This window comes from Pyrus communis, chromosome 14 (assembly GCF_041283825.1).
Source record: "Pyrus communis isolate YQ-2024b chromosome 14, ASM4128382v1, whole genome shotgun sequence".
Lineage (NCBI taxonomy): Eukaryota > Viridiplantae > Streptophyta > Magnoliopsida > Rosales > Rosaceae > Pyrus > Pyrus communis.
In genome coordinates, this window is record NC_142578.1 from 22,253,422 (window position 1) to 22,276,446 (window position 23,025).

The 23,025-nt window shown below is 36.4% G+C and overlaps 2 protein-coding genes across 4 annotated transcripts; both read left to right on the plus strand.

Annotated features, from left to right (window-relative positions):
• The first annotated feature begins 8,860 nt into the window (after positions 1–8,860).
• Positions 8,861–13,028, plus strand: LOC137713120 (E3 ubiquitin-protein ligase SINAT2). Of its 2 annotated transcripts, XM_068452379.2 has the most exons (5): positions 8,889–9,026; positions 10,061–10,220; positions 10,365–10,716; positions 11,721–12,107; positions 12,296–13,028. In XM_068452379.2, the coding sequence occupies exons 3-5, from the start codon at positions 10,561–10,563 to the stop codon at positions 12,614–12,616; spliced, it is 864 nt and encodes a 287-aa protein (XP_068308480.1). In that variant the 5' UTR covers positions 8,889–9,026; positions 10,061–10,220; positions 10,365–10,560; the 3' UTR covers positions 12,617–13,028. The 2 variants fall into 2 exon arrangements, with proteins under 2 accessions (XP_068308479.1, XP_068308480.1); XM_068452378.2 differs by lacking the exon at positions 10,061–10,220 and having other exon boundaries at positions 8,861–9,026.
• Positions 13,029–16,367: 3,339 nt separating this feature from the next.
• Positions 16,368–21,274, plus strand: LOC137713718 (protein CYTOSOLIC ABA RECEPTOR KINASE 4-like). Of its 2 annotated transcripts, XR_015955452.1 has the most exons (9): positions 16,491–16,600; positions 16,963–17,182; positions 18,049–18,305; positions 18,385–18,511; positions 18,611–18,884; positions 19,623–19,755; positions 19,830–19,916; positions 20,947–21,126; positions 21,216–21,274. XR_015955452.1 is itself a non-coding variant. In XM_068453060.2 (8 exons), exons 2-8 carry the CDS (start codon positions 17,077–17,079, stop codon positions 21,070–21,072), a joined length of 1,110 nt encoding a protein of 369 aa, XP_068309161.2. In that variant the 5' UTR covers positions 16,368–16,600; positions 16,963–17,076; the 3' UTR covers positions 21,073–21,274. The 2 variants fall into 2 exon arrangements, 1 of the variants encoding a protein (XP_068309161.2); XM_068453060.2 differs by having other exon boundaries at positions 16,368–16,600; positions 20,947–21,274.
• Positions 21,275–23,025: the final 1,751 nt, after the last annotated feature.

Sequence of the window (23,025 nt, forward strand, 5' to 3'; positions counted from 1 at the left end):
TGGTCATAATAGTTGAAGGTACGTTCACCGCTGGTTGTCTTGATACGAACCTTTATCCTTCTTATTGTAATGAGCTTGCTGAGAGTAAAAATCATTCCTCTTACCAAGAGACGAATACGTTTGATGACTTAGCGAGTAGCTAAAAGAGGCAGGAGAGGATGCAATGGGTGTCTGAATGGCCAAAACCTCCTCACTTGGTAGAACTTGACTTCCACTCCTCACTTGTTGATAGAGGTTAACCATATGAGGGTTTCCTTGGTATGTCTTTGCCTTGGCAAATGCATGATTGTAAACTTGCATCATCACCTCAGAGTAAGTCTTCCAAGTGTTAACATTGATCATGTACTTGAAGAAGTATTCATGCACGCGTACCAGGAAGGCCATGAGTGTTCTTTTATCATATGCCTTAGCGCAATGAGACTACTTATGGCTGAAGCGACCGACATATTCACCTAATGACTCGTCCGATTTCTGACTAATGGTGTATAACTCATCAGTGGCGTGTAAGCGATCAGCTTGGAAGATGTGTTGAGCCACGAAGAGTCTTCTTAGCTCAATGAAAGAATCCACAATATTAGGTTAAAGACGACAATACCAATTGAGAGCTCTACTAAAGAGAGTTGAGGGGAATGTGAGACGTCGTTCCTCATCATTGTATCTTCGGTATGCCATGGTAGATTCGAAGATGTGGATATGCTCAATTGGATCTTTCATCCCAGTATATGATTGTAAACCAAGCTTCTGTTTAGTTTTTCCTTGTAGAAGGGTGCAAATGATCCTCCTTGTTAAAGGGCTTAGCTTTGGCTAATTCCAGTCAGGTATTTTGGCCTAACATTCGGCCATCAACCTATTCACTTTTTTCAAGGAGCTGCAAAGATAAAGGAGTCCTGAGTGGAGTCAGGCACCATTAAAACTTTCCTTCGTACGCTTCCCTTATTTTTTGGAAGTATGAAAGTTTGGTCAAAGGCATGTGGCCTTTCCTTGGATTCACCGTACTCGTTTCCAGGACGTGTCCGCTGGAAGTTCCTCGAGTCTCCTACACCTTCCTGTCCCTCCAAGGCTTGTCATTCTTTTCCTGAATTAGAGGCTGACCTACGTTGTGGTAGGGGACTGAGCCCTTTGATGACCTTTGGATCTTTGATCTTTGAGCTTATGTGGATGGGGTTTTCTTGACGCTACCTCAAGAAGTCTCGATAGTCGTGATAAACAGCCTTCGATCCTTCTACTCCTTCAGCAATGAGGCCTCCCTCCACTTCTCCTACTTCAGGTCGAAGTAGTTGGGTTGAGAGAAGTCTCGCGTTGACCAACACATTGATAGGTAGTTCACTGCTCATTAGAAGCATTCATGTTAAAGACTGGTGACCCTTCATGTTGGAGGGCACCCAGGTAATGGTTAATATCCACATGGGCGATGGGTTCGTGAGATTTAGTCTACCTATCCTCGTGGAGCATCTTGAAGAGTTTATCATATTGTTCATGGATGATCTTATTCTTTATTGTTATCTTATTGTTTTGAGCCTCAAGCTCTTCAACCTTAGCCTGAAGAGCAAACTTCTTTCTTTTTTTCCTTCGTTATCTCACACTAGGCACAAGGGAGGTGTCGTTCTGCGTGTTGTAGCTTCCTTCGCTTCCTATGATAGAGAGGGATGCCTAATCAAAAGAGAGTGTATGAATGATGAAAACCAACTTGACAAAGCTGGAAAGAGTAGGAATAAGTGTCGTTCCCACAAACATCGCCAAATGTTGATGCACAAAATCAGTGAAGACTTTGGAACAACGTAAAGTGTTAAGTTTGTGACTTTCGCTCGGTTGCTTCAGTCTCCTAGTGATGATAATGTGTAAATAGATAGATAGGGAAGCAAACATAAGATGTATGTGGTTCACCCTAAGTTTGGCTACGTCTACGGAGTAAAGAAGTTCTCATCAATAGTGAAGGGTTTAAACAAATACACAAGTTTAAGCATACTCATCATTAGTAGGTTCTAATGACCAGTTTAAGTACAATAATGACATTCGGGATCAATTGTAGGAGAATGGTATTCTTTTATAGTTTAGGAAAGTCTTTGGCTTTCGTCGGCGGTCGATATGGGACTCCAGGAGTTTTATTTTGACGTTGACACGTGTTGTACTGTGATTGGCCTCCCGGTTTGAGGGAAACTTTTGTGCTTCAACATGGGTGCTTTGGCAGGAACCCCTTAGTGGATCATTGAAGGTATGACATTGACCGGTGATTGGTTGTTTCAGAATTGGTCAAAGTATGGTACAAACAAAGATAAACTTTTAATTTATTTTTTATTTTTTAAGGTAAATCACATTTTGCTCGCTTGTGGGTTAATGCCCATATAAGCCCAAGAACACTAAGGATCCAACAAATCCAAAGACAAAAAGTCTAACAAACAAAGCCCACCATAAGAATAACAATGCAACCCAAAAAAAAGGAGGGAAAAGGAAGAAGCCTGTGAAACAAAATGCTACATTTTTCACCCTTCTATTTTTTTTTTTTTTGAACAAACGATATTATCTATACTGAAGGGGGTGGGGGAGTGAGCTAAGTCTCACAATGGGCTATTCATAATAATATGGTTCAAATTCGCGTTTAGCAAGAATCGAACCTAAGACATCTCACTTATAAGTGAAATAGAATACAACTAGACCGTAGAACTAAGTGACTTGTAGTTGAGGTTCAATAACCTTTTGGTCTGAACCTTTGAAAATTTTACGAACACTTTTAAAGCACTTTAATTTGTGAATTCTTACACTATTGCCTTTTTTACTGAAATTTTATTACATGCATTAAACCACAAGGGTGATTTACTCTATATCCTTTTGCAAACTCGGCCTAGCCAAGTTAAATAGAGCAATGCGATTAACTCTCTGCATCACAATTCAAATTCCTATTATTAAAATAGTCAACTTTTCAATAGGGTGCCAATATTTGACCACCATGTACGTTGTTAATGTGATCACTCGATATTTAGTTTGACCATTATTGCACACTACACTTTACCTTTTGTACATATTCTGTTGATTTTTTTTTATTTGATTATCTTTAATTCATTCAATTCGATAGCTAAAAATTGAGAGGGGTGAGTGGATAACACCAACCTATACGAATATGTCAATTTTAAAAGCTCAAATTTCAAAATAGTGAGACTTGGCTTTATACCTCAAGTCATATATATGGCTTGTTTACTAATTCGTCACCGGAATGAAAGAATTTGAATTAAGGAGCAATTGAACCGATTAGGAGCTTGAATAGGTAGAGTTATTCATGTCGAAGTTGTTTATTAGAGTTTTTTTGTTATCAAAGTAATACTAGTACCGACTTCTCTATGTTTAATATACATATACACCATAACCAGAATTCGACTCCTTACTTTAATTTTGATTACGAATTGGTAAACTCCACTAAGTATTCATCTTCGTACTCGGATTCCTATATTTGAATGCTCCACCAATATCAATTACATTAGAAACAAAATAAAAAGCATAAATAACATTGAATCGACATATGTTTGTAAATCCAAACTCTCAATATTTGAGAGCCGGTCGCATTGCGTTAAATAGGTTTAGTTGCACCCAAAGCTTTGTAAATAGTCTAAACAAATTTGTCATGTAGGCAAATTAAGATTCGGAGGCTTTGCTTCTCAGGATCACTGGAGCTTTGGTTACCCATACACGTCACCAAGCTAATGGTATTGCACATCATCTGGCACACTATGCTCTATACAACGACTTTATCTTCCTGTTCCTAGTTTGAGGATCCACCCAATTTCATTTCGAATTTGTTATTAACTGAATGTAATTGACTATGGTACTGCCTTATAATGCCTTGCTTGCATGTTGTGTAATCTGCCTATTTTGATAAATGGAATCTACTACCAAATCGTAGTTTGAAATCATTGTTGGAGAATAGAGTCCCACGTCGAGTATATGACAAAATACAATACAACTTATAAATAAGATATTTCATTGTTAATATCACCGAGACATTTTGTGACAAAATTCAACACCTGATAATAGATGATCATGTTGAGACACTATCAGCGATATTGCTAGTGAACCCGCGTGGCCCTACAAAGTTTATCAACCATTGCAATACATAATGCATGGTTTACCTACCCATTAATTTTTCTTTTTAATATCAAAGAGGTTACCTAATATTCTCATTTTTATATAGTTGAAGCAGATACTAGAGTAGGAACATAAGATATGACCAATTTTTGTTAATATTAATGGCCAATTATCTACTCGAGAACATTATCTTATATAAGTAAAATTAATGTTTGGAACTTGCTCGAATCGAGTACTTAATTAATTATTGTGCAACTAACGTTTCACTAAGATCCAATATTTGATGGTCGATCTTACTAACAAACACTATATAATCTAAGGATATTCATCTTCAAATGTAAGTGAAATGTTTTAAGATTGACTCACATTGAAAACAACAAATATTATATTGAGTTAGATACCTATTTACATGACTGACCCATTCTATTGCTTAGCAAAATAAAAGCTGTGTTGAGTTCAACATTTAGTCTTGACTAATAAACCATGTTGCTTAGTGCAATTCTCCTCTCCTTAAAGTACGATATTGTTGCAAGTGGTGAATTGTCGCAGTGGATAAAGCTTTCCTCTTCGACCTACTATGTCCCAAGTTCAACCCACCCCTGTCTCCTTATTTCTTTTTCTTGATATATTTTAGAATAGTAATATTGCTTGTAATAAACAAAATTTTGATGTTTCCTAGAACCAACCAAGGACGTGCCAAGGTGGTGTGGTCCATGTTTCTGGTGAATGCTGAAGCCATTATTAAGTACCATTTAACCTTGTATGGTTAAATATTGTATGCGTAATATGTGGGTTTGTTGCATATATTTTTGACAGGACCACCCTCCAAGGTTCCAAATATTGTTTGTATGATTGCATTGCACCCCAACAACTCTGGTCTCACAAGACAACAACACAACTCCCAAATTACTACTTTCACGCTGAAATATTTTTACTCACTAGTCTCAAGTGATCGTGACATTTACTATCTTATTTATCATGGTTAAATGAGTTTAAATTTCGAGATCTGTATAGTGGATATACGCAAAGCTCAAAATTTAAACTTATCCAATGATAATAAATAAGGTGGTAAGCATTACCATCATTTAAGGGTGGTGAACAAAAATACATTCTGAAACAGGTTCTTGTAAGAAGCAGTCAATACCCAAATGGTGAAAAGGTGAAAAGGTGAAAAGGTGAAAATACATACAAACTTCCAAAGTTCCTAGAAGCAGTCAAACTAAATTTTGGATTATCTTTTTCTTGCTTTAAGGTTGGAGAAAAGAAATTATATCAAATTAATCATGTTTAAGGAATGATTATGTGTGAAATGTTTTCTACTTAGCAACCATCTTAAATTTCCTTGCCTCGACGTCAGTCCTGGTACCAAAACTTGCATTGACATTAACGAATCAATATTAGTTATCTTAACAAACTTGTGTAGCGCCGTGAATTTAACAAGAGTGTTAGAGGACTTTAAACCTGTGTATTTAGAGGATTGTGTTTATGAATTATGTAGTCTTTGCATGACTTGGTCTTTTATCATCTAGACGTCTTGACAATATGTAGTTTCTTCTTCTTGTTTTTTCACACACAACAATGTTATTTTTATTATAATGCAAGGGCTTTCACGAGAAACATTTGAAGATGAGACGCTTATAAAAAAAATCAAACGATGCATATATCAGTTTAGTTAAGTTAGTTAGAGTAGTTTGCACTACCCTCTGCACTTAAGTTCAAAATCCTCTTTCGGTGGTTTAAATAAATTTAATGTAATTGTTTATTGTTTAGACTTTAAAACAGTTGGAGAATAGGATCCTGCATCGGTGGGCATATGACAAAAAAAATATACAATTAATATATGGCATTTAGCATCACCGAAATTTTTTATGATAAAACCTCACACTTGCAACTACTAGTCTTACTCCACCGCCACCACCGAATAGGCTACTACTGACACAATCGCCACCACTGCTACCTCAATACCATAACTACCGCACCCTACTATTGGCCTCAACACCATACCCTGCCATTGTCGCTGCCATCATCAACAATGTCGTCTTCACCACTATCGCCGCCACCACCACTACCATGTCTATTTTTGTCATTTACACAAATTGTATCACTTACACTAAAATTTACTAAACACTTTTACACTACTTTTTATATTCACAACACTTTCTAAAATATAGCTTATCAAATGCTCAATTATTTTATTTTACAACTGATTATTTTGAATGAACAACAAAATCAGTTTTGACTTCTTTTTCTAACCCTAACCAAAATGAAAAAGTATATTATATAATTACAATGTACAAATTGCAAAAGTTCTCCAAATAGTAAAAGCATTTTTAGATTTTTTTCTTCTCTTATTGTGTACATCAATGCACCAAATGGTGTGTTAATGTTGTGATATCACAGCTTGTTGACATGATACTATCAAAATTAAAACTATCATAGACAAAAAGCAATGTTTTTGTGTACTTTACTTTGGGGTAGGGAGTGACTTAAACCCGAAATTTAAAAATAAGACTTTATTCACCCAAGTCTCTTTGTGACTTGTGTGCTGTGTGAAGTGGGAAATTCAAATTTCATCCTTGGAAAAAAAGTGAGCCATTCTAGAAACAAAAAGCTAAAGGCCGTCGACGTGCTTGAATGAAAAAACAGAAGGGACTGGAATATATTCAAACGTCGCGTGCGGGTTGAGGCGCAATTGGTCCACTCATTAGGTAAAATTAAATTTAAACAAAAATTCATGAATTAATAATTATAGAAAACATCTCACTATTTTTTTTTTCTCATAAAACAAACTTTTAATACAATAATATATATTTTCTTAAAATTATGTTTTATAGACCATATGTTGTGGTGATTGATGACTAAATATTTTTCTTTAATCATTTAAGGGAAAATTAGAATACCCTACATCTTTTCTATAGTTGTTAGATTAAACATTCATCTCTTTTAAAAATTTGATTAAGGTGCTTTGATCAATTGCCACCTCAATAATTTTCTATTTATTTAATTTTCATGTCATTAATTTAAATGCATTTATATAAAGGCATAAGGTAGTTTAGCAACTAATTGCCTATAATATAAGAATTTAATTTCGTCAATCCCATTCTACGCATTAAATGACATTTTAAAATAAAATAAAAAATTAATTAACTAATTCCTCATTACCTTATTATCAGTATTTAAAAAAAAAAATTCTCTTTCTATTAAAAATGTCTCAATAAAAAGTCTTCAATATATATATTTTCACGTATAGATATATAAAAAATATACTTAAAACTTATGATACATTTGAGAACAAAAATATCGACTTTTGGTACGTTTAGATTTCAAATGTATTGACAAACCAAATGCACCAAAAATTCAAATGTACCATAAAACCAAATGTACCCATTGTTATGTAACCCTTTTGATACGTTTAGATTTCAAATGTATAGAGAAACCAAATGTACCAAAATTTCAAATGTACTATAAAACCAAATGTGCCCATTGTCAGGTAATCCTTTTGGTACGTTTAGATTTCAAATGTACCAAAAGACCAAATGAACAAACTATCACAAATGTACCACAAAACCAAATGTCTCTATCAGATAACCCTTTTGGTACATTTATATTCCAAATGTATCGAGACATACAAAGAAATCAAATCCGCTATAAAACTAAATGTGTCCATATTATAGGTAACTAGATGTATCTATATAATCAAACAAATCTTTTTTATGTGTTGGGTCTTCCAAATAATAAAATATGACGATTTTTTTTATAAATATTCTACTATATTCACAAAAAAAAAAAAGTAAAATTATAACAAACAATAAAAAAAAAAGCATAGAGATGGATAATAAATGCATAAATATAGGGATAAGAGGAAAAAAAAAATGAAATGTCCAGGAAAAGTTGTGAAAAACTGAAATTAATAACCAAAATTTTAGGAAAATGTTTGATCAAATTTTCAAAAGGAGTGTATGTTTAGTCTAAAAAATTAAAAAATGAGGCGCTTATATCAAAATGCCCCATCATTTAAAGAAGAATTCGATCATTAACTACTATATCATGTGATTTACAAAATATAATTAAAGCAGATAATCTCCCTTGCATCACCTAAAAAACATACCACTACAAGGTATTACTAGTTGGTTCCCATAAAATAATAATATTTGTATGAGGAAAATAAAATTAAAAATTAGACAAGAATTAGAATTTATAAATTGACAGATACTAATTCCCTTAATTAGATTCATAAATATAAAAATATAAAATTTCTGCATGTGAAAAAAAAATAAAATTCGAGACCTCCAATTTTAAGTTTAAATTCTTTAGGTACCATTTCCAAACTCCTATGATTAGAGTTTAAAAATAAAAAAATATAAAAAAACTCCGACCACCGCAACATATCACCAGCATCTACCACCACCACCATCCCCATGCACCATCATTTTTCATCACCATTACGGTTGCCGCCACAACCACATACTATTGTGGCCCCCAACTGTTGCCACCACCACCCACTACCATCACCTCTGCCACCATCGATCATCACCCCTGCCACCACTTACCATCATCCTTGCCACCACCGCTGCTAACACATTTTCTAACTATATTTCATTTATATATGAATGATTCTATACACAAAATTAATTTTGTATTCAACTTTTATTGTTATTCTAGGTTAATCAAACAACAAAAATATATATACATTCTAAAAAACAAAGTTCTGCAATTTTTATTTTGGTCATTTTGAAATTCCTTCATACTAAATTTCCTTATCCAAATACACTGTGTAAGTAATTATAAATCCCAAGACAGAAATCAAATAGTTTACTTTAAAAACACACAAGAAACAAAAACAAAAGCGCATTTTCTTAAGTGATTCTGAAGCATAGAGACAACAGAGGCCATCGATAGCCAGCACCGATACGAGCAAGGCACTCCCATTTTCTTCAATTCTCCATATCCGGGTAATCCGCGTGTTGCTTCTGGGCTCGCTGTTCGATTCTGTTATTGTTTTTGGGTTGCAATCTGGGTTCTTTGTCTGTTTTAGCAATTGGGAGGGAGACCCAGTTGTCTAATTTTGCATGAAATGGTGGTTTGGGTTTGAAATTTCAACTGGGAATCTGTGTTTTGGTTTCTTCTTTGTAATTTATGTTGTTTTTTCTTTTGATTAGTATTTGTGTTTCCCGAGGGGAACGGGGATTTTTTTTTTTCATTTTTTTTATTGTGCCTGGATTTATTTGCACTGCTATTTTAGATGAAGGGAAAGTTAGTTTTTGGCAACAACCCAGATTTTAGTTTAAAATTTGCATATCTGGGTTGAATATTTTTATTTGAATTTGTTTGCTCTCTCTCTCTCTCTCTCTATATCTCTAAGGTAGATTTTGGTAAGGTTAATTTGAATTTTTGTTGGGTTTTTGGTTGCAATTGTGAATTGGGGTATGCTTGTTGTTGTACTACTATTATGGTGCCTTTTTTGTTTCTTTGGATTGATTGAGAAAGCTGGTTGCTTTTAATGTCCTCTCTGTAAATTTTTGAACTTAGTATTTTTAGTGCAAATGAGGAATGTGGGTTTTAGTCAAAGCACAGTTCTGAATTGATCTTGGATTGTCCTTATCTTGCCGGATGTGTTTATACATCTGAATTTGCCTATGTGACGGTCGAAAAGTCGGAAAAGGAAAATCCATATGTTCCATGTCTCATCTCTCTTTTGAAGTTGAAAACTTTACATATTATTTTAAATTTTTTGCAGGATGCATGATTGCTTCTTCAATCTCCATAATTTCCTTGCTTCCTTTTAAGATGAACTCTGTCATTGCTACATAACATCTATGCAGTAATAAAACTTGAACGTTGATATGCATACTAAAGTTTTATAAAAAGCAAGTGATCTTATAATTGTCGGATTCATGATTTACCAATAGTTTCAAGAGGGTGTTTACTGTGCCTTGGTGGTATGCTGAAATACTCATTGGTAAAACAAATTCCAATTTTATCCCAGTAATCGATTTGCTGATATTATAAGTGCTTGAAGAGCATTTTCGAAGCTACTATGGAAAAGTGGAGATATTTATAGGTCGTCAACTGTAAGAGATTGGGAATCTCCTGCTGCCAAGCAAGAAGCTTTTCTGAGTTCTTTTGATATCACAAAGCAACTGGAGGTTGCATGAAACATTCTTGATACCCTTGTTATTTGTCATTTCTCTGGACTTTGGACTAGAGCTAAATAATACACTCTTTAGAAAGTATTTCATTCATAGTATGTGAAATACTTTAATAAGTCTTTATTCATCTTGTTTTGACAGAGATAAGCATGTCCACGGAGAACTGAGGACGGAATAGAGGGCAAGTAGATTACTCTGTGTGTTATGAGCCAGAATTTTTGTTCAATTTGAATCACTTGTGGCTCCTGGGAGAATTTTGTAAGGGGGTTCTTTAGATTTGCATCGTTTGTGCTCCTGGGGCACTTTGCAAGGGGGTTTTGAGTCTGCAGATTATGACATGGCAATCGCTAAGTCGGAGGCAGGTAGCAATAGTATGCTTAGTAAGACTACCCTTGGTTTGGGTGGAAAGCATGGTCTGTATTCAACCAATGGTGTGCATGAGTTACTTGAGTGCCCCGTCTGCACAAATTTGATGTACCCTCCTATACATCAGGTACATGTGCATTGAGGACATATTGTGTTTCACCTGAATCTTCCTTTCTGAATCTGAATTGATCCTACTATATATCACTATAATCTTTGAAAATTTATTACTCTTGCCCTCATACTTGCTATAGCGGAAGTTGAAGATTTAGTGAAGCAATGCAGTCATGACCCGTTCTAACTACCCTTTAATGATGTTACAAGTTAAATATTATCAGTGTACGCATGATGGAGATAATTGGATGATGATCGGTATTAGGTTTAATAGGTGTTGAATCAGCTCATTGTCAGTGAAGCTTTTGACTGCTGGTTTCTGGCAGTGGAGAGGATGGTTTAAGGAGGGAATATAAAGTTTGGTTGCGCCAACATAAAGTGATTCTCATTAGTGTTGAGGGAGATGTTTTGTGATTGTAGTAGAATATTGTTTTAGCCCGATTTGCAAACTTCCATTGCTGTTTTCATTTCTTTATCTCCTTTTGATTTTCTGGGACTGACTCATGATCTTCGTATATTATCTTATTTAAGTTCCCATGGTAATTCTGAGCTGCCCTGCATTAATTTGGTCTGAGTTTACTTCAATATGTCAAAGTGTATGGAACTGTCATTCTGTCTCCTTCCTCGTTTTAACTGCCAAAAATAAGAATGTTATGACCCCTTTGTTTTAGTTGTTATTGCTAGCTTAATTTAGCTAATTATGGTTATTATTATTCATACCATCCACAGGGAATTGTATATATAGTACAGTCAACCAATTAATTTTATTACTCTTAATTTTTGGTTTCCTGAAGGCTAAATTGCAATGGCTATGTTCTTTTATTCAACCAGAACATTATTTGCTTGCTTACTGTTGGGGTTCAGATTTCCTTGAACCCCTTGAAGTGACCAATCTCTCATTTTCTCATCGTTAACTTTACTCTCTTCTTGTGATTGAACACTTGGGGGTAGTGTCCTGTCATCCGGAATCACATGTTCTGTTTGACTAATTCTTTCTGTTTCTAAATTCTTCTTTTGCAGTGTCCTAATGGCCACACGCTATGTTCAGACTGCAAGATAAGGGTGCACAATTGTTGCCCCACTTGTCGCTATGAGCTTGGAGATATAAGGTGTTTGGCTTTGGAGAAAGTTGCTGAATCGTTGGAACTTCCATGCCGATACCAGAGTTTAGGCTGTCATGATATTTTTCCGTACTACAGCAAGCTCAAACATGAGCAACACTGTCGATTTCGTCTATACAACTGCCCTTATGCTGGATCTGAGTGCTCTGTTACAGGTGATATCCCCACTCTCGTTGGGCATCTTAAGGAGGATCACAAGGTTGACATGCATGATGGGTGCACCTTCAACCATAGATATGTTAAAGCAAACCCAAATGAAGTTGAAAATGCAACTTGGATGCTTACTGTAAGTTTTTTATTTTAATATTTTAAACGTGTTACAAGAATTATAAATTTATGTAGTTAAACCCCATACCTTTTTTAATAATTTTTTTTGGCATGTATACAATGTTCTGTTGCAATATCTATACTGATTCTGCTTGGAAAATCTAACTTTTGTATGACTGGTACCTTGAATTATGTTTTCTCTTGCAGGTCTTCAATTGTTTCGGAAGACAGTTCTGTTTGCACTTTGAGGCCTTCCAGTTAGGAATGGCTCCGGTCTACATGGCTTTTTTACGATTCATGGGTGATGATATTGAGGCTAAGAAGTTCAGCTATAGTTTGGAAGTTGGTGCAAATGGCCGTAAGCTAATATGGCAGGGGATACCTAGGAGTATTCGTGACAGTCATGGAAAAGTTAGAGACAGCCAAGATGGACTCATTATTCAGAGGAACCTGGCTCTCTATTTCTCAGGCGCGGATAGGCAAGAACTAAAGTTGAGGATTACTGGCCGTATATGGAAAGAAGAATGAAGATCTGGGTGGATGATTAGTGTTTAGGTGTACAGTTAAAAACTGAGACTAGCTAGGGTAGCTCCACGTAGAAGCGTCAATGTGTTTCACTTGGTTTTCTTCGTTCGAACTTGGAGTTGAAGTGACTGAGCTTGAGGGTATTTTGAAAACTTGATTATCCGCTGACCGCTGTAAGATCAGAGCTGCAGCTTAGCACCGGAAAATGGATATTTGGGTTATTTAAGGGGTTCGATTGTGTATCCTTTGCTCTCAAGACTGACACAAAGTCCTTGGCCTTATATGTATCTAAATACACCTATTGCCATGTATTTTGTACCTATGTGTTTCTGATGTAATGTGGCCATTAACACCGTGTGGCCTCAAGTAATGAATCCATTCAAGAGATTTCTTCTTTTGCTTGGCTTGGTCTGAATCGAACTTCTGCAAAACTCGCATTGTTAGCAAATAAATTGGGCATAGATGTTCTCATGGTCGCCGGATGACCTAATGATGCATGGTCGTTCACCCTTGGATTTGATATCAAAGGTGGAGAATAAATGGGTGTACTATTAGTGTGTTAATCTCACCCTTGACATCAAATTCAAAGGCGAGCGGCGATGAATCTTTGACCACCTGGTGGCTAAGAGAATGGAACTTATTAATTGAGTATGATATTACTTCAAATAGAGCAGCAGCTGCTTGCTTTTGGGTTGGACTACAGCCTAACTCAGTCAATTCATGCCAAAAAATGTGGCAGGAACATGACATGATAGCAACCATTTTCTGAAAGAGAGGGATGCCCAAGCTACCACATTTGTGAAACAATAATTTTGATAGTCTCCAACTTTTCATGCCAATTTTGCTTTATCGACTGATATGACATTTTTTTATTTGTTCCGAGTGGAAAAAGTCCCGATTGAGCTCAAATAAGAAGGAAACAAATAAAACACTGTTACATCAATTGATACTGTAAAATCGGTGTCTCAAATATTTTGAAAGCATGGACAGTATCTGGAGGTGATAAACCCGGAATAATTGCTGCTATCACAGAAGAATTTCAGTAAGGGTTTATAACTCAAGACTTAAAGTGATGAAAACAAGTGTTCTTTTGCTTTTGGCAAAAGCAAAGTCACTGGGCAAGTGTGCTTGGCAGAGTAGTAGCAAAGCAAAGTTGACTTTGTATAGATTTCGAAAGTACACCATCACCCGTGTAACTAATATGGTGCTATGTGAGAGGAAACTTACACGTAACCTTGTATAATTGGCATCAGACGTCACGATAAAAAATACTCACATCTATAATTATTTGATCCACTTAATGAGATTCTATGTACAACACTTCAGATTTCTCGACTGTACCAGAGCCATAACCTATATATTGGTCTTTGAAAATTCTTTTGCATTGTCATATTTTCTCGCTCTTTTTTGGATTTTCTTTTACTTTCTTAGGTCCATTTGGTACCCTTTTTTTTTTCTTTCACCACAACCAGTTTTACTTTGAAGTTAAGCTATAAAAATTGTTTGAGAAAAATAAAATATCATGCCTATTTTATTAAAAGCAATGATATCTAGACATCAATTTTTATAAGTTTTTCATAAAAAACGGAGTTGAGCTTTTAATGAATATTTTCAATTCCTATAACACTCTCATTAGGTTTTAAAATGACATTATTTATTCTTATATACACATGCTATCCCTTGGAGAATAAAGTGACGGCCACCACTTACTAACACAACCACTGTCATTACCACCACCATTGTTGCCACGACCACGACCACAACCTCCACCTCTGCCACCACAACCACAAATGCAACCACCTCCATTGTTGCCACTGCCACCGGCACTACTCCAACCACCGCCGCTGTCCTTACCATTACTGTTATTTTGTACCCTAACCACCATACCCCTATTTACAACACCATCATACCCCCAAATATTGCCGCCATCACCACCACCACTATTGCTGCCACTACCACCACCACCCCTACCACTGTCGCTGCCACCACTATCCCCACCATCGTTGCCACCACCACCCCTACCAATGGTGTGGACGCCACACCCCCACTACGTACCATGTCCATTTTTGTTATTACACACAATTGTATCACTTTAACATTAAAATTTATCAAACGCTTTTATACTGCTTTTCATACTCATAACACTTTTAAAAATATAGTTTATCAAACGTCAATTGCTTTATTTTACAAGTAATTATTCTTAAAGTGTAACAATCCGTCCCTAATTTTACGGCTTTATTAATCTTAAAAGTGTGAATTGACGAAAATGTCTAGGTGAACTTTCTGGATCAGGATGTGTCATAAAGCACATCAAAAACATTATTTTTTTTTTTAAATACAACAATCTCACACTGACATCACCAAGCTGCTTTTGCTTTGAAAATCAATCACTATATAGCTAACTCATCAGCCTTATCTTCAAGTGCTTCACAAACTGCTCATCAAACCTCTAAATATTAAAAAATATTGGAAATCTAGTACCAAAAAGAAAAACTTACAAGTTACAAGAACGATTCACTGTTATGGAAGTTATGTTCTCGTCTCTAATTACTTGCCCAGACTTAACGAAGAAGGCTATATGCATATGTGGAGGTAGCCATGTTTAGCCAGTCGAGTAGGAATTGTATTTTGGATTTTCGGTTTTGTGGCTCTACGTTTCTCCCTGTTTTCCATACAATTTAATTTATTTAAACATCATAAGAAATTATGTAGCATAGCCCAGAAAGCCATTGAAAACCTATCATGAACAAAATCTATAAAAGACATACATACAACACCAGTCCTATCTCTATGCCTTTAAAAAAAAAAAAAAAAAGGGTTAATGACATTTTACATGAGTGATGTGTGCTTGAGTAAAAAATCTTTCCGAAAAAAATTACACGGGACAAAATTTTGGGTTAGAAAAAAGAGTGTCACACACATGCTAGTCAAAGTCTATAATAAGGCAATTTAGAGTGGTAAACACCAATGCCTCTAACAAAAGTTTGAAAGAATAATGTGTCTTAGCATGTATATGTTTACTTACCAGGAATGAGGATTGAATATAATTCTTGAGTTTCTTAAAGTTATTGAAATAAGCGTATGAATATCACTTCATATCCTAACTTTCGCCTATATTTGAAATCTGAAAAGTATGATTTACCCTTAAATTTGTAATCAAATACCTGAAAATTAGGAATCAGATCAACTAAGAAACAATGGGTTCTGATTCCCTTTCCTTACTTTCTCTATTACTCTAATTTGTTTATTTTCACATTCCTATTAAGTAAACATATCTATACAATTATTAAGAAAACCCTCATTGTACCCCAAAAAGAATTCTTAATATTTGTTTTGGTCCAAAAAATATTTGCCAATCAGATTATGCTTTATGTATATTTCAAAAATTTAAGCTCTCTTTGTCAATTAAAAGAAGGTGAAAAAAAATATTTTTGTCTTCTATTACAAAATAAAATTATGAATGATAGAGTAATTTTGCACAAACTAAATTTTACATTTTTTTTAATACATCAATTACATGTGATCTTAACAAATCTCTAATTTTAAAAATAAAAACAAAAACAAAAACTTATCACCATTTCCACGTTCTCTCTTTCTCTCCTCTCTCTCCTCATTTAAAAAAAAAATAACAATAACAGAAAAGACAAGAAATAGATAATATTAATCAATTTGTCTGGTGAAGCTTTGGGCGTTGGATTACCATAAACATCATGCATGCATGATGCATGATATGAGGAAATAGCTAGTAGAAAGAGGACGTGCAACGTGGTGACATGTGAACGTAGACGAAGTAGAGTTTGTTTTAGGCCCGAGTTTCCCGCGAGATATAGAAGCACGACGTGCCCTCTCTCTCGTCCGGTCGTCCCAAAACAGAGAGCTCGTCCATCACAAACAAATCTGCACAAACATTTATCAAACATTGCTGTTTTCTTCCTCCGTTTCTTCTCTGTCCCTCCTCTGGTTCCTCACCATTCTTTAAATTCTCCGGTCAGTTTTCATTTCATCAGTCTTCGACCTGCATTTCTTCAACTTGTTTCACATTTCCGTTCTTTTTTCCCTAAAAACTGACCACTTTGCTTTTTTGATTTGTTCTAAGCGGTTGATTTATATATTTATTATTTAATTTTAACAAGAGGGTATGCATCCTTATGTGGTTTTCATTTTTCTACTTCGCTTACCCAGAAACCAGATAGATCTTAATTTATTGCTCTTCTGTTTGATTTGTATTTTTATTAATTTATGAATTTCGGACAAAAATGAAACATATAGGATGCAATTTGAAGGTTGATTTTTCATTTTTGTTTGTTGTTGATTATAAATTGATGTGGTTTTTTTTTTTGGAATTGCAGAAATAATTTTATTCCGAAATAATTTTGTTGGTGAATAAAATTAATTGTGTAGAATATTAGCAATTGTGGTGATACATGGTTTGTTAATCTTGCTGTGCCACCACAACTTGAAAAATGAGCTGCTGCGGGGGTGCGGAGGAGGAAAACTTCGGCCCACCTGCTAATCAATACACCGCCCCGCCCAGAGGTGGGAATACATATGGAGGAGGAGGAGGAGGAGGTATTTTTTTAATCTTTCTTAATTTCTAACCATTTGCTATATATTGAGATTTATGAGGACCATTGTGTTGGTGGTAATTATTAGAGAACAATTTCATTCAAATTACAAGTTATAATTAAACAGTGTTCTCTTAACTTGTTTTCTAGGTCAAGTCAAAAACCATTTCTTTAGCAAAAATGCATCTCTCCTTACTGCTAATTATTGAGGCATCTCAGTATGAGCGGCTGTATTAGCATGAGTTTGGTTGTCCAACTTCTTAGCTTAAGTCTATTAGACAATTGCTCGCCCGTAGAAGTAAGGCCTCGCGAGGCCTTCAGGATTCGATAGGAATGGATAACCATTCAGATGAAGGCACACGATGTAGGAAAATTTCATCTCACGGATTACCAAATAAGTGGTTTTGGGTTAGTCCAAGTGGTGAATGAGGGCAGGCAAAATCTAATATAACTGGAGTAAATATTGTATGGAATTAGTTTGGAGGTTTCTTATTGAGAACCCCATTGAAACGAGAGCTATGATACCATGTCAGACAATGATTACATGACCTTGTCAAAGGTTAAACTGTTAATTAGATGATCGGTCGACAATGTATCAAGCTATTGAGAACATATTGAGAATCAGGTTGGAGGTTTTATATTGAGAACCTATTGAAACGAGAGCTCTGATACCATGTTAGACAATGACTACATGACCTTGTCGAATATTAAGTTGTTGATTAGATAATCGGTTGAGCTTGTATCAAGCTAACAAAGTCAATTTAATTTTCCATGTCAAACATATTTTTCGACCTTCATGCATATGCATACTTGTGTCACAAACCAGTATGCACCTCGTGAAGCATTACAAACCATTGCATTGTGTTACAGGCAATGACAGAGGAGAGCCAAGGGGTTCCAATGCGGTCAAAAGCGGAGCTCCACAGAAGGCCTTACCGATTGAAATACCATCTATGTCTTTGGATGAACTAAATAGGTTAACGGGTAACTTTGGTCCGAAGGCTTTGATAGGAGAAGGTTCTTATGGCCGGGTTTTCCATGCAAAACTGAGTAATGGTAAGGCTGCTGCTATAAAGAAAATGGATACGGGTACATCTCAAGAGCCGGACTCTGACTTTTCAGCACAAGTAAGATTTGGGATCTTCTGTTTTTCGACAAAGACAATGTTGCACTTTTTACTTAAAATGCTGGATCAATCTTGTGCAGTTATCAACAGTGTCAAGACTCAAGCATGAGCATTTTGTGGAGTTGATGGGCTATTGCTTGGAGGCAAATAACCGAATTTTGATATATGAGTTTGCAACCATGGGATCTTTACATGACATATTGCATGGTATGCTTATTACATCATCGCTTTTGTGTTTGTTTCTACAATTTTTATTTTTATTTTCCCGTTAAAGATCGATTCATTTACTTGTTAATTCTGCTGCAGGAAGAAAAGGAGTACAAGGGGCTGAACCGGGTCCAGTTCTTAGTTGGAATCAGAGAATTAAAATTGCCTATGGTGCAGCCAAAGGCCTTGAGTATCTCCATGAAAAGGTTCAACCTTCAATTGTTCACCGCGACGTGAGATCCAGCAATGTCCTGCTCTTTGATGACCATGTTGCCAAAATTGCGGACTTCAACTTGTCAAATCAGTCATCGGACACGGCTGCGCGACTGCATTCGACTAGAGTGTTGGGAACGTTTGGCTATCATGCTCCTGAGTAAGCCTAGGTTCTTGTTTTCTGAATGTTTGATTTGATTTTACTAATCTAAAAGAATATTAACTACTTGTTCATTAGCTTGAGTGTGATTTATTGCGTCCCCTATAATGGTTATAAAGTGATGCACATCTGCATATTAAGGTTTAGTATATATGGTATTATATTCTCTTCCTAAACTTATGTTGTTAGATTGTGAATCTAACAATGGGCAAGAAAACATTTTTAGTATATAATATAATCTTCTCTACATTAACTTTACCGTTGTTTTCTGCCATCATGCATAATGTTTTCTCCCTGTGTTCACATTGTAATTTCCTCCTTTATTTCTAAAAAGGATAATACTTATATTGCCCTTCGGGATGAACTCATTCCTCCACTTGCAGATACATTATTCACTGTTAAAATTTTATACTTGGAACTGCTTAGTTTCTTAATATCCATTTGAAGATCATCTTTACAAAATATCATTCGCACGGGACATTGTTTAGTCATCTAAAATGTATCAAAATAAATCAACAGTGTAGATAATGAATCGTTAATTTGTTTGATACATTTAAATGACTAAGTAATCTCATATTCGAATGACATTTTGTAGGAATGCTCTTCAAATGAAGATTAACAGAATTAACGGTAAAATAACATTATTTGTATAGGGAGAATGAACTAAGGGAAAGCGAGCATTATCGCAAGCATTATCCATTTATAAAATCGTTGCTTTTATTTTGGTTTTTTATTCAGGTATGCGATGACAGGGCAAATTACTCAGAAAAGTGATGTTTACAGTTTTGGAGTTGTTTTACTAGAGCTTTTGACAGGAAGAAAGCCAGTAGACCATACAATGCCAAAGGGGCAACAAAGTCTTGTTACTTGGGTACACATATTTCTCAGACTTTCTAACTTGCTTTTAGCAGTGCTTTTCTGAATACATACAATTTAAACATACAGGCAACTCCAAGACTGAGTGAGGATAAAGTGAAGCAGTGTGTTGATCCCAAGCTAAACAATGACTACCCACCAAAGGCAATTGCTAAGGTTTGCTTTGGAATCCCTTCTCTTAACAAACTCAATTACTATGAACACTCTGGAAATCCCATGAAACAAAAATGACCAAATCTCACAATCTCAACATAGTTATAGGACTCATTTCGTGCTTAGAATTGGAATAGACAACTTATAAAATTCAAGGTATAGTAAGTACTGGTTTCGGATTGTTTAGCTTTTTTTATAAGCAGGAGTGAAGAAAAGTTGGGCTCCAATTTGTGTTTGGTAACTCAACCTCATTCAAAGCAGAAAAGTGGAAGCAGCTGAGAGCTGCTTTTAAAATAAGGGTGTGCTATCCACACATCCCAAATTACTTTTCACACACCCCTTATTAATTTCTGTCCGTTTATCTTCTTCAATTCATCCGATCTGACGACCGAAAATTAAAAGGGTATATGAGAAATAAAATAGGATATGTGGATATCACACCCCTTAAAATAACCCACTTTTTTTACCAAAACGCGGATGAACAATAGCCATTAATAAAATTTTCAATATGACAATGCTACCCTCCCTCACCACCGTTCTTTCTAAGAATCAAACATATTTCCTTATCTCCCAGGCTCCCAACTCAATCTAGGAATCCCATGAAACAAAAATGACTAAACCTCATAAGCTCAAAATAGTTATAGGCCTCATTTGGTGCTCCTAGAATTGGAATGGGTAATTCATAAAATAAAAGGTATATTAAAGATAGCGGCTAATGACTTAGAGGATCGTAAGGGATTAGACATTAAGAAAAAAAATGGAGGACTGGAAGGGGTAAATTTCCTGATTGACAGACTAAGAGTGAATGTCAGCTAGTTTCTCTAGAAGAAAGCTAAGACGGTAGCTCACACGCCCATTGATGATTGTTAGCCATCAATGGGCGTGGATCCGTGACTAATCATATTATACCACACTATAGCTAAATAATTTGATTGGAAACCCTTGTTTCGTTGTTTCAATATGGCAGGCAAACATTAGGCTGTTCACCTTGATTAGTTAATATCTAAATTTTGGTTTTCATGCAATGTCTCAGTTGGCAGCAGTAGCAGCACTTTGTGTTCAATATGAAGCTGACTTCAGGCCAAACATGACGATCGTTGTGAAGGCTCTACAGCCACTGCTAAACGCAAAACCTGCAGGCCCAGAGACAAATGCTTAGACATATATACTCTAGTGCCGCATGCATGCATGCAGAATCAGCAACTTGTCTTGTGTACGTGTGCTTTGTAACGTATCTTTCTTTTTTGTAATCCTATTCCCGCATTATGCTCCACTGAATCGATTGTCATTTATCTGATTCAGTGCCCGGTGTAAGATGTTTCCATTTGGCAGATGGAATGGTGATTCTCTAGTTTGATCAACTTTTTTGTATTTTCTTTTTCTCTTTTAACTCTCTTGTCACTTGAATTGAAAAGGTTTAGAAACTACGATTCAGATCAAACAAATAGACCGTTTACACATATACAAACTGTGGATGGAAATATCTGCCACAGGGCGATCTGCTTGAATGAGACGTGTGATTTGGTTGGGAAAATCTGCAACCAAAAAGCAATGTTATTGGGAGGGCCTCCTCAGCCCAAGTCGGCTGTGTTTGTTGCGTGCAATCAACACTTGAGTACAATTATTTGAGTTTGTGGCATAAGTTTGACGTTAAAATAAACTTACCCTGTTGAGAGCAAAGTGAGGCTAGCTATAGTAGAGAACTAGACGTGATATGCAAGGTAGTTGCAGATGACATGTAGCAGGCGCTGAGTCCATGTAGGAGGCACTCCTCTAAAATGGAGAAGATAACAGAGGTTATGGCAGGCAATTGAGCAATGACAACGGGTGCCTGGCTTTAGCCACTTAGCCATTGAGCTGCTACGCCAGGTCCATTATAATGGGTTTCGTGTGCGATTGATGTGGTGTGTGGTCCGCGTCGAATGAATCTTTGGACTCACCAGGAGTCGTCCTCGCCATGATTTGTGTAGCAAGGACTCCTGGACTGATTTTATATTTCCACACAAACTTGTAAAGCTATACCACATTTACTAATCACATCTTTATACTCTCTCTTAATTGATATGTATTTCATATTGTTGATTACTATTCTGAGATGAATCTCATATTTAATGTTGATAGCTTGTAGTGAACATCCCTTATGAAAACAACTGAAAGCCTTTGGTAAGTGCTAGTCGGATAAGGCGACCGGGTTATGCCGAGTCAGAAAGGATTACTAATCACATATTTATAACCTCTCTCTCAACCAAACCCTAGCTGTCTACCTCCATCGTCACTGGTCTCTGGCTATGGCTGGGGTCGGTGGCAGCCTCTCCCTTTCTTCTCCTAGCCCTTCCTCCCTTCCTCTTCCCCATCCAAGCCTTCTTCCCCCTCACCATGCACGACTTCCCCCCCCCCACCCCACCTCACGCCGACCACTCCTTCCCGACCATTACCTACCTTTTCTCCCCTCTCGTGCTTCTCTCCCACCATTTTGGATGCAGATTTCCATGGATTTATGCCCTGTACCCTGACCCGGGCCATGCTCTTTCAAGATTTTCTTTGATTTGGTGCTCGTTTTCTTGATTTGGGGTTTGGATTTGTGCTGCAAGTGGGTTGGATCCACCTTCGTCATCTCGTTTCCATGGTGGTGTCATCTTCCTTGCCTAGTTTGGGTGGATGCACTAACTTGTGCACTCAAATATGACGGCTCGGCTTGATCTGGCAGCTTGGCTTGTATGTCTCGGTGCGACTCGGCTTGTGTGTCTTGGACTTGACGGCTCCATTGTCTGTTGCAGCTGCTCTTATGATTTTTGATGTGTGGATGCCGGTACCCCACTGTTCGGTGTATTTGTAGGTGGCTTGGGCCTGAGTGCCTCGTCCCCTACTATGATGAGTTGATTAGCGGATCCCTTCTCGGTGTAGTCTAGTTGTGTTTCACTCGCCTTATGTGCACCGTGGTGGCGCTGTTGTTTTGGCTAGATTGGTCTTCAACTTTGTGCGATGCGTGATGTAGTCTTGTTTGTCAATAATGACTTGATGTGGTCTCGCTCTAACGCGATGACTTTATGTGGCCTTGCTATTCAATGATGACTATTATGGCTGCTTTTATTTCTCTATTGTGGTTATCGTT